This window comes from Natrix helvetica, assembly GCF_964273705.1.
Source record: "Natrix helvetica genome assembly, chromosome: 2".
Classification (NCBI taxonomy): domain Eukaryota; kingdom Metazoa; phylum Chordata; class Lepidosauria; order Squamata; family Natricidae; genus Natrix; species Natrix helvetica.
In genome coordinates this window covers 280,636,918-280,652,831 of record NC_138552.1, presented here as the reverse complement: position 1 = coordinate 280,652,831, position 15,914 = coordinate 280,636,918, and the positions used below count along the sequence as shown (strand labels likewise).

Here is a 15,914-nt window from a genome sequence, read left to right as displayed (position 1 = left end):
GGAAAGCTTCCAGGTTTTCCCCACCCCAAATGAACATCCAAGCCACTGTCCAGTACCCACATGTCTGTCACTTGGCCCAATCGGTCACCGTCCCAACTGGAGATGCCTCCCAGTCACACCCCCTCCAGGTGTAGGGCAAGATGTCCTTGGCTCCGAGAAAGGAATGTTATGACTATATGTCTCCCATACTCCATCTAATCCCACCTCCCATTTTCCCACAGCATTAAATGTGGCAGGCTTGAAGGCAGGCACAAGATGGCTTCCGGGCCTGACAACCTGTGTTTGCAGTAATGCCTCCAGGTGTAAACCATAAAGTAAAACAGTAAAACTGGTAAAATTTAAAAAAGTAAAACAGGATGAGTAACTTCAATCTCTAGAAGCCGTTGCCTCTCTTGTCTGTAAGAGAGAGAGTCAGAGATCATTGCAGAATAGCCTCTTCAGGTTCTCTATCTGTAATGGTTGTGTTGCAGTCGGCTGTCCCCATCCTGGCAAGCCATTTTGTGACTGGACCTGTAATATGCTTTCAAAAGTTGAGATGTACTCAGTGGCACCAAAACATTGTAAAATCCTGATGTGCACTGACTTAAGGCCTTTTTTTCAGTGCATCTTCAGGGTGGTGTGGCTTCTGTTTAATGAGATTTGAGTAACATTTGCCCCTTCGTTGTCTTTGAAAAAGTACCCACTTTATTTTAGGAGTGGATGGTATAAATAATCAGAACTATAAGCTTCTAGTGCAGTCCAGCTGTTGCTTATTCTATCTCCATGCAATCATTGCCTCTATGCCTACATGGTTCTGTAAGAAGTTAGCACCCACCCCTCTCCTAGCAAAATGAAATATTTTAGGAAATATTTAAAAAGGCAGAAGATTATGTTTCTCCGGATGAGAAAAGGAGAAACGTGTTTTATTTTTTATTTTTTTTTTATAATAAAATTTTATTGGTTTTTCAAGATTTATAGGGAAAAGGGTAAATGGACAGGTATACAAATTTTGGCAGTTGCAAAGTGTGTGAGGCCCCCGTCCCTCCATACCCTTAGTATACATTTATATATAATGCATTAGTATATAATTGATTACAATCAGCATATTAGTTCTGTTATTAAATTCAATCAGATTAAACATTTCAATATAAAATCCAAGTATAATTCCATTTTCACTTTCGGTCAGTTTATAATAATATGATTTTCTTGTTTATTTTTGTGATCTGAGTTTTCTTGCTATTGCCCCATCTCCCTCCACTGGCAGAGCTCTGGCCCCTCCCGTGTCCTGCGTGTCCGTTGTGGTGTCTGGTGGTTTCTCTAGGAGTGTTTTATTTTTTTCCATAAAGGCCTGTGCCTCTATGGGTGAATTAATTCTAATTCTTGTCTCCTCCCAAAATATCAGCATACCTTCAGGCATCAACCATCTAAACCACACCCCTTTCTGGTATAATTTATTCGCTAATTGCGAATAATTTTTTCTTTTTTCTCTAATCTTCTTAGGGATCTGCTTCAGAATGGTTATCTCCATATCATGATATGTCAATGCTTGCCCCCTTTGTACACCCAGAATTTCATCTCTTGTGCTTTTTCTAAGAAATTTAATGTGAACCTCCCTGGGTACATTGTGTGTTCTAGCATAAACTGAGTTCACTCTATAAACCAGGTCTATATCCCACCCCAACTGTTGTTTTTCTTTGTGTGTGTAATCAGCCAGAATGTTTGTCATGATGTCCCTTATATTTTCCCCATCTTCTTCTATAACATTTTGAAATCTAAGATAATAGGACATTCTCTCAAATTCTAATTTCATCTGTTGGATGTCAAGATCTTTGTTCCCTTTCTGCACAGCTTCCACCCCCCCCTCACCTCCTCCACCCCCCTTTCCACTAGATTCAGTCTTTGTGAGTTCTTATATATTTGGGCTTGATTTTCTTTAATTTCATCTTTCATTTCCCTTAGCTGTTTCTTAATTTCCTCCTGGCCCTGTAGAATTTGTTGAAGCATTTGTTGAAAGTCCATCTCTATAGTCTTATGTTGCAACAGTTCTGTTATCTTTGACTGTGTAGCTGGACTGGATGTTGCGGATGTTGGAGCAGAAGTGGCAAAGCCAGGTTTTCCAGGAGGGGATCTTTTAGGTGCCATCCTTTATAACATTAAAAGTTCAGTCCAAATATGAAGTAAGCAGTTAGAAAAGAAGGGTAGCCAGGTGAATCCAGGAGCAGAAGAACCAGGCAGAAGAGAGTCTCTCCAATAAGTCTGGCAATAGAAAATTTCCCCTAGAAGGTTGAAAAAATACCAATCCACAAGAGATTCCTCTGGGAGACACGGGGACAAAGACCGGAAGCCTGAATTTTAAAGGTGGAGTCAGATTTCAGAGTTCATAAAGACAACGGAAGTGTGCCATCTTGCCCTGCCAGTTTTGGGCACAGAGGCATAACAAAATTTTAAAATGTTCCAAAAGTCCTCAAATCATTGTAGTATATAAGATTAAATTGAAGAGAAAATCATCTCAGCCTAAGTGAGGCTTCATTCGTTGGCTCTCCCCCCTCCTCCTTCCCCGGGGGCTGAGAGCGAAATTGTTTCTCGCCGCTTGTCCAAGGGGGGGGGAAACCCCCCTCCCTCCAGCCGCACCTCCAAAATGCTCCGAAAGTTATTTTAAAGTTCTAAAGCTGAATAAATCTTCATGCAAGGTGGGGGATGAAGAGAGAAGCAACCTCACCGCACCGCAGCTGCTTCCTTCAATTGTAGCATTCTCCAGTCGGCTTATAGCGAGGCGCGAGGCATAGAAACGCGACGCGCCCTCCGAGCTTGCTCCCCGGTGCCTTGGGCGCGCGAGAGAGCCCCCGCCGGCTGCCGCCGCTGCAGGAGTCCTCCACGATGCCGCCCCTCCGGCAGGACCCCTCTGCGGGGTGTCCTGTGCCCCCCAAGGAGTGGGGAAGCCCACCGGGGAGCCGGAGCGGGCAAAGAGCTGCCCGTCGCCGCCGCCGCCGGAACCGGAACTCCGAGAAACGTGTTTTAAAGACAAAGCAGCTTCCTGCAGCTCCCTCCCCTCCCCACTTCAGCTCTAGGGTGATGGGGTTAAGACATGGGCCTCAGGACATGATCAGATTAGCCTTTTACCCATCTCACCACATGGCACCTTGGAAGATGACGTCATCCAGCAAGGCTCAACCAAGCTTGGGACTCAGGACAGCCTACAGAGTTGCCCCTGCATGGCCCCATGGGAGTCTGACAACCAATTAGAATACAAGCTCAAATTCAAAAGTCCAAAGAGGGCATAAAACTCAGGCCCTCTCAGCATCTCTCCCCATTTTCTTCTTCACTCAACATCTTCAAGGCATCTGATCCTACAATACAATAGCAGAGTTGGAAGGGACCTTGGAGGTCTTCTGTCCAACCCCTCGCCTAGGCAGGAAACCCTATACCGTTTCAGACAAATGGCTATCCAACATCTTAAAGACTTCCAGTGTTGGGGCATTCACAACTTCTGGAGGCAAGCTGTTCCACTGATTAATTGTTCTAACTGTCAGGAAATTTCTCCTCAGTTCTAAGTTGCTTCTCTCCTTGATTAGTTTCCACCCATTGCTTCTTGTTCTACCCTCAGGTGTCTTGGACAATAGTTTGACTCCCTCTTCTTTGTCCTGTCCACTGTTAAGCCATCTTTCAATGCAACTTCCATAAATCCAGTGTTTTTCCCCCACTTGGAACTGAACCCAGAAGGATATTTCTTCCACAGTACCAGTTGTTTTTGCAAACACACCCATCAAGCCACACCACGCCCACCAAGCCACGCCCACAGAATCAGTAGTAAAAAAAATTTGAATCCCACCACTGATCTGGAGCACTACTTGAACATGTCCATGAAGATGAACAAAACCAGTCAAATTTCAAAAGGCACCTTTACTTAGAACAGGGGTGTCCAAACTTGAGAACTTTAAGACTTGTGGACTTCAACTCCCAGAATTCCCCAGCCAGCCATGCTGGCTGGGGAATTCTGGGAGTTGAAGTCCACAAGTCTTAAAGTTCTCAAGTTTGGACACCCCTGACTTAGAATAACTGTGACGATACCTTTAATACTATTAAAGAACATTTGCCTGTCCCAGGACCTTGGGGATGACTTGATAGGTGGACACAAATGCCAAATCCAGTTTAAATATCTGGCTTATTGCACCTCCAACTATAATAATGTAATCAGTCATGCGACAGTAATGTGATGCTGTGAGTCTCTATCCCAAAACAAATATAGGAATGAAAACACAGACTTACACTATTTTGTTAACATTTTATTGATTTAATGATGTGGAGGCTTGTCGTTTCCGCAGATTTCTAAAAATTATCCTAAAGTCCACACATGCCTTATAAATATTGCCAAAGCAGGGTTCACTATCTGGGACATTGTGATAAATAACATAATTTATAAAGGTCTGAAAAGTGAATCAGAAATAACCGATGCTGACAGGTAAGGCCAGGAAGATGTTGAAAGAACAAGGTATAGCAATCCTGTAAACTAGTTCAGTCTTGTTATCCGGACTTCTGGTATGTTGGCGTTGGGATGCTTTCATTCCTTTTGGATTTAAGCCCTTGAAGATTTCAACCACAGGTGGAAAGTTACTGCCTGGATCCCAGGTTAACCCATGAAAAAGAAGTCGATTTAGGACACCAATTTCTCACAAATGGGCATTGCTACCTTGAGAACTGGGAAAATAAAAATGCAACTCTTCATTCTCAGGATGAGGTTTAAATGTATTTTTAATGCAATTGGAAGTCACATTCGATTAGTGGTGTCAAACTTGCGGCCCGCAGTCCAGATGCGTCACGTGCTGGCCCCGCCCCCGCCCGGTTTAGCAAAAGGGGGAAGTCCCAATATGTCATGTGACACTGCTGTGACGACACAACTTGGACACCCCTGCATTCGATGGTTTTAGAGGGAAGCCATGTTACCGCCTGGAAACCAAAACACAAAGAGGAATCTGGTGGTACCCTTTCACACTAACAAATGTGTTGGGCTGAAAAGATACTACCGGATCTCCTGTACTTAATCACAATGACTGCTGAATGGCAGGGTGATTACAATCTTGCCTTATACAGATAGTCCTCAGTCTATGACCATAACTGAATTCTGGCAATTGCAACCATAAATTATGATGGTCATAAAGCAGGTCATCAGTTACCCAATTTATATTTTTTTCTTGTGGCCGTTCTTCACTATAGACAGTTTTATATGAGCCGTGATGGCGCAGTGGTTAGAATGCAAGACTAACTCTGCCCATTGCCAGCAGTTTGATTCTGCCCGACTCGAGGTTGACTCACCCTTTCATCCCTCTGAGGTTGGTATAATGAACGCCCATAGTGTTGGGGACAATACGCTGAGAAACAGAAGTAAATGCCAGTTTTTTTGCAAAAAGCATGTAAATTGCATTCATGTGACCGCAGGATACTACAAATAGGCTGATTGACAAGTGTCCAAAATACAGTCATGAGACTGCAGGGGTAGGCAGCCATTTTTGGAATTTCGGAACCAGGTCATAAATACCTTTTGGGGGAACCTGTTGTACCTTTGAACAGTTGCTGAGTGACAAGTCATAAATCAAGGACTATCTATAACCACTTCTATCACTGAATCCCTTTAGTTCCATTGCATGCGCTGATATATCAAAATCTTGACTGGCTTTAAAAAAACCTCTTTGATTTCTGGTAACCTAGTTTTCTATAAACAATATTCACCAATGTCATCATTCAACTAGAGCAGGCCTGTCAAACTGGCGGCCCGTGGGCTGCATGTATCATGTGCAGGCCACGCCCATCCTGGCTCCGCAAAGGCAAAAAATGTCATGATACATCACATGGCACAATCGAGTTTGACACCTGGGAACTAGATCAGTGTTTCTCAACCTTGGTAACTTTAACTCCCAGAATTCCCCATAATTCCACGTTGGCTCAGGAATTCTGAGAGTTGAAGTCCACACATCTGAAAAGTGCCAAGGTTGAGAAACAGCGATTAGAGCTTGAAAAGGAAACAACTTACTTGGTTTTAGATGGAAACTACATTTAGAATTCCTTAAATAGAATATGCCAGATTTTGAAACTTGAGACTTTCTAAAAACATACGTTCTCATTAAATTAATTAGAATTATTTTTTATCTCTTACAAGAAGACATAACAACTAGGGATTCATGTTGACAACGACTGCACACATACTGTATCATTCTCAGCGCAGGTGAGCATGGCTTGTCTGCATAATTACCTGCTATATTGTTCTGTATTGATGTAAATAGATTCTTCTTCACAACTACCACTGTCGCTTTCTGGCGAGAGAGAGAGAGAAAATAATTATGCCTAAGCAGAACAGAACAAGAAGCTTGTTAGCAGTACTGAAACGTCCAGGTAAAAACCAGAAGGCAACTGACGTTTTATCACTTTGCTGCCATTATTGGTTGTAGCCAGCAGTGGGTTTCACATTTTGTTACCACCGGTTCACCCCGTGTGCGCCCACTCGCTTTGCGCATGCGGCTGGCCTTCCGCGCATGTGCTTTGCTCACATGCGCATCTACCATGCATGCGCCTGGCCACAAAAACATGCCTAAATAGAACGACGTTGAGCCGGAGCGAGTAGGCAGGCCCACCCTCGATTTCCGCTACCTGTTCAGGCAAACCGGTCCGAATCGGCTGAATACCACAGGCTAATGCAATACTATGCACAATATTATAAACACCTTGGATTTGGGGATTCGGTTATTATTTTCTCCTATAACATGTCAACTGATCTTGACAGCACCTGCTATGTAAATAATGCCCACAATCCTAAATCTCCTTTCAGATCATGTTGAATTCAGCTCCTATTCTCCTATATTCCAGCTTTTCCTATGTCATAGAGCACAGGCTTTCACTAGCCAAAATCACTGATAGCAATTATTAGCTTCAGTTTAAGTATGTGTAATAGATTAGTTCTTAATCTGTGGTCCGCAGATCCCTGGAGGGGCACAATGTCATCACAGAGGTTCAGGGAAGGCTTAAAGAAATACTATAATTTAAATTGGGCATCCCTGGCCATGGTCTGTGGCCATAAAAGGTATTTAAAGGGGGTCCATGGTAGAGAAATGATTGAGAACCACTGTAATAGATGCTTTTTCAACAACCCTGTGTCAGGCCTGCAGCCATCTTTTTTTATCTTTGGCCTGCTACACTTTCTATTATTCTACTATGCATTTTCTATTGTGGGAAAATGGGAGGATGGATTGTACAGAGTTAGAAGATATGTAGTCATAACAAAATTCTTTCTAGAAAGCCAAGGTCATCCTTTGTCTCTGCACCTCTGTATCTGACTGGAAATGGATGGGTGGAACTGCCAGCATGGCAGTGGAGGATTGGACCATGTGATGGACTTGTGGGTGTGGGAGACAAGATCTTGAACTTTCAACTGGGTGGGGAAAACTGGGAAGCTTTCAGATTCGGGTTTTCTCAGATGTGCCAACATGACTCTCTTAATAAATTGGAACTTTGAGCAATACTTTGCCTCGGACTCTGATTTACTTTTGGATGCTATTTGGAACCTTGACATCCCGCTTTTGAATTCTCAGGGCTGAGTTTACCTAATATCTGTCCCTGCTTCCATATCTGAATTGCTAGGTTATTCTCATAGATGTCTTCATCTGCCAAAACTAGAGGAAAAAAGAGACAAGGAAATGTAAACAGCTGATTATTATTTCTGAAATTTTTAATCTCACTTGATTAGGTTAGGGATGGGACTCACTTACCTTCCCTACTGGTTTGTAAATGTGAGTGTGCGCATGCGCAAAGCCTTTTGCACATGTACACAGCCTTCCACGCATGCGTTTTTGGTGGGAAAAGGGGCCCAAATGGGATGCCATTGAGCTGGGGGTGGGTGGGCGTGGCCACCCACGATTTCTACTACTGGTTCAGGCGAACCGGTCCAAACCAGTAGAATACCACCTCTGGCCGCGGTGATGTGGTGGTTAGAATGCAGTACTGCAAGCTATTTCTGCTGACTGCCGGCTGCCTGCAATTTGGCAGTTTGAATTTCATCAGGCTCAAGGTTGACTCAGCCTTCCATCCTCCCGAGGTGGGTAAAATGAGGACGGAGATTGTTGGGAGCGCATTAGAGCAGGCTGTAAGGCACTGTGAAGCAGTATATAAGTTGCATGCTATTGCTATTATTATTGTTCTTCTTGTTTTTGACATCCTCCCGACTACTGCAGGTCCTTGCAACTACCGGTTTGGTGAACCAGATATAAAATTAGTATCCGGTTCGCACGAACTGGTCCAAATTGGCTGAATCCCACCCCTGTATGACTGGACTGTGAGACTGCATTCACATGACATTAGAGTAGATTGTCTTATACCGAGTTTGTAGTCCTATTGGGCAACAGCGGTATGCAATTGAATGGGGCAGATAACTGTTTGGATTGATACAAGAAAGGAACATTCTCCAAAGAACTTACGTTTATTGCTTTTGATTGTCTCAATCACATTTTGGTATGCAGGGGAATCATCATCTAAAAGCGGGGGAAAGCTGAGATTGAAAAAAAAACACCGAAGTAATAAAGAACCACTGCACTTAGTGGGGCAGTGGTTAGAAAGCAGTATTGCAGGCTACTTCTGCTGACTGCCAGCAGTTCGGCAGTTCGATTCTCACCGGCTCAAGGTCTCAAGGCCACGGTGGTGTGGTGGTTAGAATGCAGTACTGCAAGCTATTTCTGCTGACTGCTGGCTGCCTGCAATTTGGCAGTTCGAATTTCATCAGGCTCAAGGTTGACTCAGCCTTCCATCCTCCCGAGGTGGGTAAAAGGAGGACGGAGATTGTTGGGAGCGCATTAGAGAGGGCTGTAGGGCACTGTGAAGCAGTATATGTCTAAATGCTATTGCTATTATTATTGTTCTTCTTGTTTTTGACCTCCTTCCCACCACTGCAGGTGACCTTGGGACTTCAGGCGGTGCAGAACAGAGTGCCTTGGGCCAGGTGAAAAATGCTTAATATTGAATATCTGTGGAAAGTCTCAATCATCCAGGTCCTGGTTTTTGCCAAAGGTGCTTTTTTTTTTCCTAAAAGGGAACTGGACTGTCTCCGTTTTTTCCCCCTTTGAAATCGTTTCACTTCTCATCTAAGAAGCTTCTTTAGTTTTTCTGAACCGAAGAAGCTTCTCGGATGAGACGCAAACTTTATTAAAGGGGGAAAAAATGAAGAAAGTCCAGCTGTTGCTTTTTTTTAATAGCACCTTTTGGGATATTTAGTTTTGAGGCAGATTATCATACACATCTTCTTTGGAAAGTGCTTTCTGTAATAGAAACCAGAAGAAGAAACAGTCTCCCAGTCCTCTAGAGCAGAGATCTTCAAACTTGGCAATTTTAAGACTTGTGGACTTTGACTCCAGAATTCTCCAGCTAGCTATGCTGGCTGGAGAATTATGGGGAATTGAAGTCCACAAGTCTTAAAGTTGCCAAGTTTGGGGGCCCCTGCTGTAGAGCAAGTTTTAAGGTATATGACTGCAGGGGTGGGATTGAAAATTTTTAGCAACTGGTTCTGTCCCCGGTTGCTAGGTGGGTGTGGCCATGGTGGGCGTGGCCTACTTGGCCTCCTGCACCACAGGGGGTGGGTGGGTCTCTTTGCCCTCCGGAGGCTGAAAACAGGCCCATTTCCGGACTTCCGGGAGGCCCATTTTTTGCCCTCCCGGAGCCTCCGTGCAGGCCCTGCACTTACTGGAATCCAAAACGGGCCACATGGAGACTTCTGGGAGGGGTGGGGCGGGGTGGGTGAGGCCAGCCAGTCCTTGCAACTACTGGTTTGGTGAACCAGATATAAAATTAGCATCCGGTTCGCACGAACTGGTCCAAATTGGCTGAATCCCACCCCTGTATGACTGGACTGTGAGACTGCATTCACATGACATTAGAGTAGATTGTCTTATACCGAGTTTGTAGTCCTATTGGGCAACAGCGGTATGCAATTGAATGGGGCAGATAACTGTTTGGATTGATACAAGAAAGGAACATTCTCCAAAGAACTTACGTTTATTGCTTTTGATTGTCTCAATCACATTTTGGTATCTAGGGGAATCATCATCTAAAAGCGGGGGAAAGCTGAGATTGAAAAAAAAGCACCGAAATAATAAAGAACCACTGCACTTAGTGGGGCAGTGGTTAGAAAGCAGTATTGCAGGCTACTTCTGCTGACTGCCAGCAGTTTGGCAGTTCGATTCTCACTGGCTCAAGGTTGACTCGGCCTTCCATTCTTCCGAGGTCAGTAAAATGTCCCAGATTTCTTGGGGCAATATGCTGATCCTGTAAACCGCTTAGAGAGGGCTGTAAAGAACTGTGAAGCGGTATATAATTCTAAGTGTTACTGCTATTATACAAATGATTCTCCAAATGCAACTAAGGAGAACAATCATGGTTTTACCCACTATGTGCATCTCATGGTGATGTTTGTATGCATCGATTGCATCTTCAGAGAGGAAGGAAGGCAATGTCAAGGAGGAGAGGAGAAAGGGAAGTGTTATACAGAGGAGAAAAACGTTAGATGTCAGAGAAAAAGTTAGAGAAAAAGTCATGGAAGGAAAAAGCCTCCTGCACTATAGTGGGGGTGTGTGTGCATTTTCACCCTCCCCAGGCTCTGGAGGCTTTCTTTGAGCCTCTGGGAAGGCAAAAACCGCTCCCCCCAGGCTCCGAAGGCCCTCCAGAGGCTGAAAACAGACCCATTTCTGGACTTCCAGAACGTCCGGGAGGCCTGTTTTTGCCCTCCCCAGGATCTGGAGGCTTTCTTTGAGCCTCTGGGAAGGCAAAAACGTCCTCCCCTGGGCTCCAAGGGCCCTCCGGAGGTCGGAAACACCAGTTTCAAGCCTTCCGTAACTTCCTGAAGACCCATTTTTCACCCTCCCAGAGCCTCCACGCAGGCCCTGCACTTACCTGGCATGATGAATGGGCCACGTGGAGACTCCCGGGAGGAGTGGGGCAGGGTGGGCGGGGCCCGCCAGTCCTTCGAACTGCCAGTTCGGTAAACCAGATGCAAAATTAGCCTCCGGTTCACCTGAACCGGTCCGAACTGACTGAATCCCATCCCTGGTGTAATGCCACACGTTTTAGGAAGTCACAGCACAAAGCCACAATGCCCCAGGACACTTCAGGCACTCTGTATGGTGCAAAGCTGCCTCCATCTCCTCAGCCCAGTCCATCCTGCACTCTGAGGCCCCTGTTCTTTGCCACCCCTGTTGACCGTCACCATTTTCCTCCCATTTTTTGCTCCTGCTGCAGACCAAACACACACACCTTGGCCCTTTGCCAGGCAGCTGCTGGCTACCTTCCCCAAATCTCGTGAGGAAACCGGTTTATGTGACCTGGGGAAGAAAACATCATGGGGTCAGCAGCTGCCTTGCAAAGAGTCAAACTGGCTATATTTGGTCAGCAGAAAGAGCAAAGGGATGACAAGTGGTCAGTTAGGGTCGCAGGAGCCCTAGCGGGCAGTAGGCAGAAAAGCATAGATTGGGAAGGAGATAGGCAGGGGAGTTGAAACAGTATAAGTAGCCAAATGCCCAAATTTTTGACCATGTGACCACAGGGATACTGCAGGCCTTTGTTCAGCATTGCCATAACTCTGAACAGTTGCTAAATGAATAGTTGTAAACTATCTGTGCCCTCTAGGGCAGATTTGGTTAACAAAAATTGAAAATAACTTGGTGCGTTTGCTACCCAGAAATTAGTAGTACCAACAAAGGAGAATATTTGTAGCGCAAGGATCCTTGGTACTCTCGGAGCTTGGTTGTTTCTTGGGGATGTTTCATTACCCAAACTAAGTAACATTATCCTAGTTTGGGATAATGTCACCTAGTTTGGATAATAAAACGTCTGCAAGAAAGGAACCAAGCTCAGAGAGCACCAAAGTGTGGGAATGAGAGGTAAGGCTACGTAAAGGCATGCGTAGAAATTACCATGATCTCAGTAGCTGGCTATCTTGGAAACCTACAAGCTCACCTAATTAGCAGAACCAGATGTGGGAATAAGGGAAAGGTGATGCACAGCCGGTTATCTTTAGCTCATTAATTCACCAGAGCAAAGGCATGAGTTAACCTTGGCATGAATAAGCTTTCTTGATTCACTAGGGAAGATTTGGGGGAGTAAAACCGAAAGTAATGTGTTGTTGCTCTGTGCTTTGCTTGTAAAAACTTTATGAAAGCCAAATAAACTCTGCGAGAGGCAGACAGATATTTTGGACACAAACTACGTGATTGATTTCTGAAACCTACACCAAAGACCACTCAGAAATTAATGGATTATAGATTATGGTTTACTTAACCCATCTTGTCCACTTACCACTTGAATTCCAATTGTGGTAATGATGTGAAGAGATTGGTTCACTAGAATGGAGAAGGGATGAAAGGAGAGGGTTGGGAAAAAATGGAATATCAATGAAATATTGCCTGTGAAAAATCAGCCTGTGGTTGATTTCCCATCCTGATTCAGAATCACCCAAGCCACAAACAGAATTATAAATAGTTTGCTCTTTCTCACATATGCGGTAAAGATAAAGGTTCCCCTCGCACATATGTGCTAGTCGTTCCCAACTCTAGGGGGAGGTGCTCATCTCCCTTTCAAAGCTGAAGAGCCAGCGCTGTCCGAAGACGTCTCCGTGGTCCTGTGGCCGGCATGACTAAACGTCGAGGGCGCACGGAACACTGTTACCTTCCCACCAAAGGTGGTTCCTATTTTTCTACTTGCATTTTTATGTCCTTTCAAACTGCTAGGTTGGCAGAAACTGGGACAAGTAATGGGAGCTCACTCCATTACACGCAGTGGTGGGTTTCAAATTTTTTTAGAACCTCTTCTGTAAGTGTGGCCTTCTTTGTGGGAGTGGCTTGCTGGCCATGTGACTGGGTGGGAGTGGCTTACCAGCCATTTGACTGAGTGGGAGTGGCTTGGCAGTCGTGGCAGTCGTGGCTGGGTGGGTGTGGCCAACTTGTAAAATGTGGTGAAACTCACTTAACAATGCTCTTGCTTAGCAACCAAAATGCTAGAAACTCTGGCATTTGAAGCACGCAAGTCTTAAAACTGTCAAGTTACAAGACCCTTGCACCCCTAACCCTTTAAAAAAAACCAGGGGTGTTCAAACTTGACAGCTTTAAGACTTGTGGACTTCAACTCTCAGAATTCCTCCTCCAGTCATGTTGGCTCAGGAACTCTAGCATTGAAGTGTGCAAGTGTTAAAGCTGTCAAGTTACAAGACCCTTGCACCCCTAAACCTTCAGAAAAAAAAACCCAGGGGTGTTCAAACTTGACAGCTTTAAGACTTTAAGGTTTAGATAGGACTCTTACAGGTGGGCGGGGCGATTGGTGAGCCAGCCAATCAGTGAGCAGTGGGCGGGGCAAGCGTGGTGCGGACGGGCGGCGGAGGGAGCTGGAACCGGTTCTAAACGGCACGGTAGATTTGGGGAACCTCTTCTATGGAAGAGGTTAGACCTGGCAGGAACCCACCTGATTACGCGGCACTAGGGGATTTGAATCGCCAAATTGCCGACCTTCTAATCAACAAGCTCAGCGTCTTAGCCACTGAGCCACTGCGTCCCTTGCGGTGACATATACAGTATCCTTGTTCAAAGAGTCCCAGGTAAAATCAAAACCAGTTTCTCAACAAGTCTACAAAATGCTCTCGGATACTGTAAAATGCTGAACAAAAATCATTCAGCCTGAGCTATCAAATCTGAGTGGGCATTCAAATTGGGGCTTCCCCCATCAGGTGTAAATAACTCTTAGATCTCCATTCATACCCAAGCATGCTGTAACCTGCAAAAAAAAATGTGCAAAGGGAAATGATAAATTACACCACCTGCCTTCTCCTGGATACATTGCAACTGAAGCTTTCAAGCTGCAAACAGTTGGAAACTCTGGAATTTACAGCTGCAACATATTCAAAGAGTAGCAGATGACAGAAGGCTGAACTAAGGTAAGAAAATCAATCTAATTTGAAAGCTGAGAAGCCAATTTTAAAAGAGCTTTGACTAGCAACCCAATAGCTACACAACAGGAGCCAAAGCAAGACGTCAGGATACAGGGGCTATTGCCGAAAAATTCTTTTCTACATGTCCTCTCCAGATTGTGGTGCTCCATAGAATCATCAAATTGCAAGGGGTCATCGAATTAATCAGAGCACCTCAGGCAGGCGATCGTGTAACCTCTGCTTTTTATTATTATTATTGAGTCTGTCATCTGCACCTCTGTAACTCTCTGGTTTGGCTCTGCAACCAAAGAAGAGAGGCACAGACTTCAACGGATAATTAGAACTGCAGAAAAAACAATTGCTACCAACCTGCCTTCTTCCATCGAGGACCTGTATACGGCACAAGTCAAAAAGAGGGCTGTGAAAATATCTACAGACCCCACACATCCTGGACATAAACTGTTTCAACTTCTACCCTCAAAATGACACTATAGGGCACTGCACACCAGAACAACTAAACACAAGAACAGTTTTTTCCCACATGCCATCACTCTGCTAAACAACTAATTCCCATAACACTGTCAAATTATCTACTAAGACTATATTACTATTATTATTATTATCTTCCTTCCTAGTATCTATCTCTTTCCTAGTACCTCTCTCTTTCCACTTATGACTATAACCTTGTGGCTTGAATCTTTAAAATTGATATTGTTTTATTTGTTTCCTAGTATAATTTGATTGCTTATTAGTATCCTATGTGTAAGGCCTGCAGTCATATTTCTCTTGGAACTTTGGCCTGCCACATTTTCTATTATTCTACTATGCCCTTTTCTATTGTGGGAAAATGGGACGGGGGATTGTATGGAGTTAGATGCTATGTAGCCAAAACAAAATTCCTTCTAGAAAGCCAAGGTCATCCTTTGTCTCGGCATCTCTGCACCTGACCGGAATTGGATGGGTGGAACTGCCAGCATGGCAGTGGAAGATTGGACCATGTGATGGACTTGTGGGTGTGGGGGTAAGATCAACTAGGTGAGGAAAACCTGGAAGCTTTCAGATTCGGGTTTTCCCAGATGTGCCAACATGGCTCTCTTAATAAATTGGAACTCTGAGCAATACTTTGCCTTGGACTCTGATTTACTTTTGGATGCTATTTGGAACCCTAACATTATGGCTATCACTCAGTGTTGTATCGTATGATTCTTGATGAATGTATTCTATTTTATTTTTCTTTATGTACACTGAGAGCATATGCACCAAAGACAAATTCCTTGTGTGTCCAATAACACTTTGCCAATAACAAATTCTATTCTATTCTATTCCAAAACATCCAGCAAAGAGGCACTCACTGCCTCTTTGCATCATTTGTTCTGCAATCAAATTGTTCTCTGGGCTTGGAAGGGAGGTTTTGCACAGCCTTCCCCCAACCTGGTGCCAAATTGAATTAATGAATTCTGAAAGATGAAGCTGAAACATTCACACTCATTCACACCCCCACCCCCACCCCCACACCAGATGTTTGGCTAAATAAGGTACATATTAGTAGATTAAAGGGAATTGTATTGATATTATTAATATTATTAATTGTTAATTAAGATGTAAGGGAATTATACCAACATTATTAATTGTGGATAATTAATCAAGTTAAATGTTCTTTATGTAAAAAATTGATTTTGATGATGTATGCTGCTTACAGCAAAACAGACCAACAGATGAAATGTGAAATGGCAATTTGGTTCAACTTTGAAGATAATTTAAATTAAGAGACGAAGATGAAATGTTGAAGAGTGGGATGGGGAATATGAGAAACCTGTTTAGCGATGGAGTTGATGTCATTGTAAGAGATTGGAAATTAAGAGCAATTAGCGATATTGTTTATGCACTAAGAAGAAAATAAGTTGAAGATAAAAAAAATATGGAAAGAGAATAATATGGCTGAAATTAGAAACAGAGATATGCTGCAAATGGATTATGTATATGAGAAGATGAG

At 44.0% G+C, this 15,914-nt stretch overlaps 1 protein-coding gene across 3 annotated transcripts in view; it reads right to left on the bottom strand.

The window, feature by feature from the left end:
- Positions 1–4,265: 4,265 nt before the first annotated feature.
- The window catches only part of LAT2 (linker for activation of T cells family member 2), a 44,532-nt gene continuing 32,883 nt past the window's right edge, over positions 4,266–15,914 (bottom strand). Inside the window, exons 9-14 of one of the 3 annotated variants that reach the window (XM_081941445.1) lie at positions 12,301–12,344; positions 10,004–10,057; positions 8,439–8,492; positions 7,569–7,637; positions 6,224–6,284; positions 4,266–4,923 (exon numbers count right to left, since the gene is read on the bottom strand). In XM_081941445.1, the coding sequence (XP_081797571.1) occupies positions 4,917–4,923; positions 6,224–6,284; positions 7,569–7,637; positions 8,439–8,492; positions 10,004–10,057; positions 12,301–12,344 (289 nt within the window). In that variant the 3' untranslated portion in view covers positions 4,266–4,916. The remainder of the gene's footprint in view (positions 4,924–6,223; positions 6,285–7,568; positions 7,638–8,438; positions 8,493–10,003; positions 10,058–12,300; positions 12,345–15,914) is intronic. The other 2 variants (XM_081941446.1, XM_081941447.1) reach the window with 2 other exon arrangements.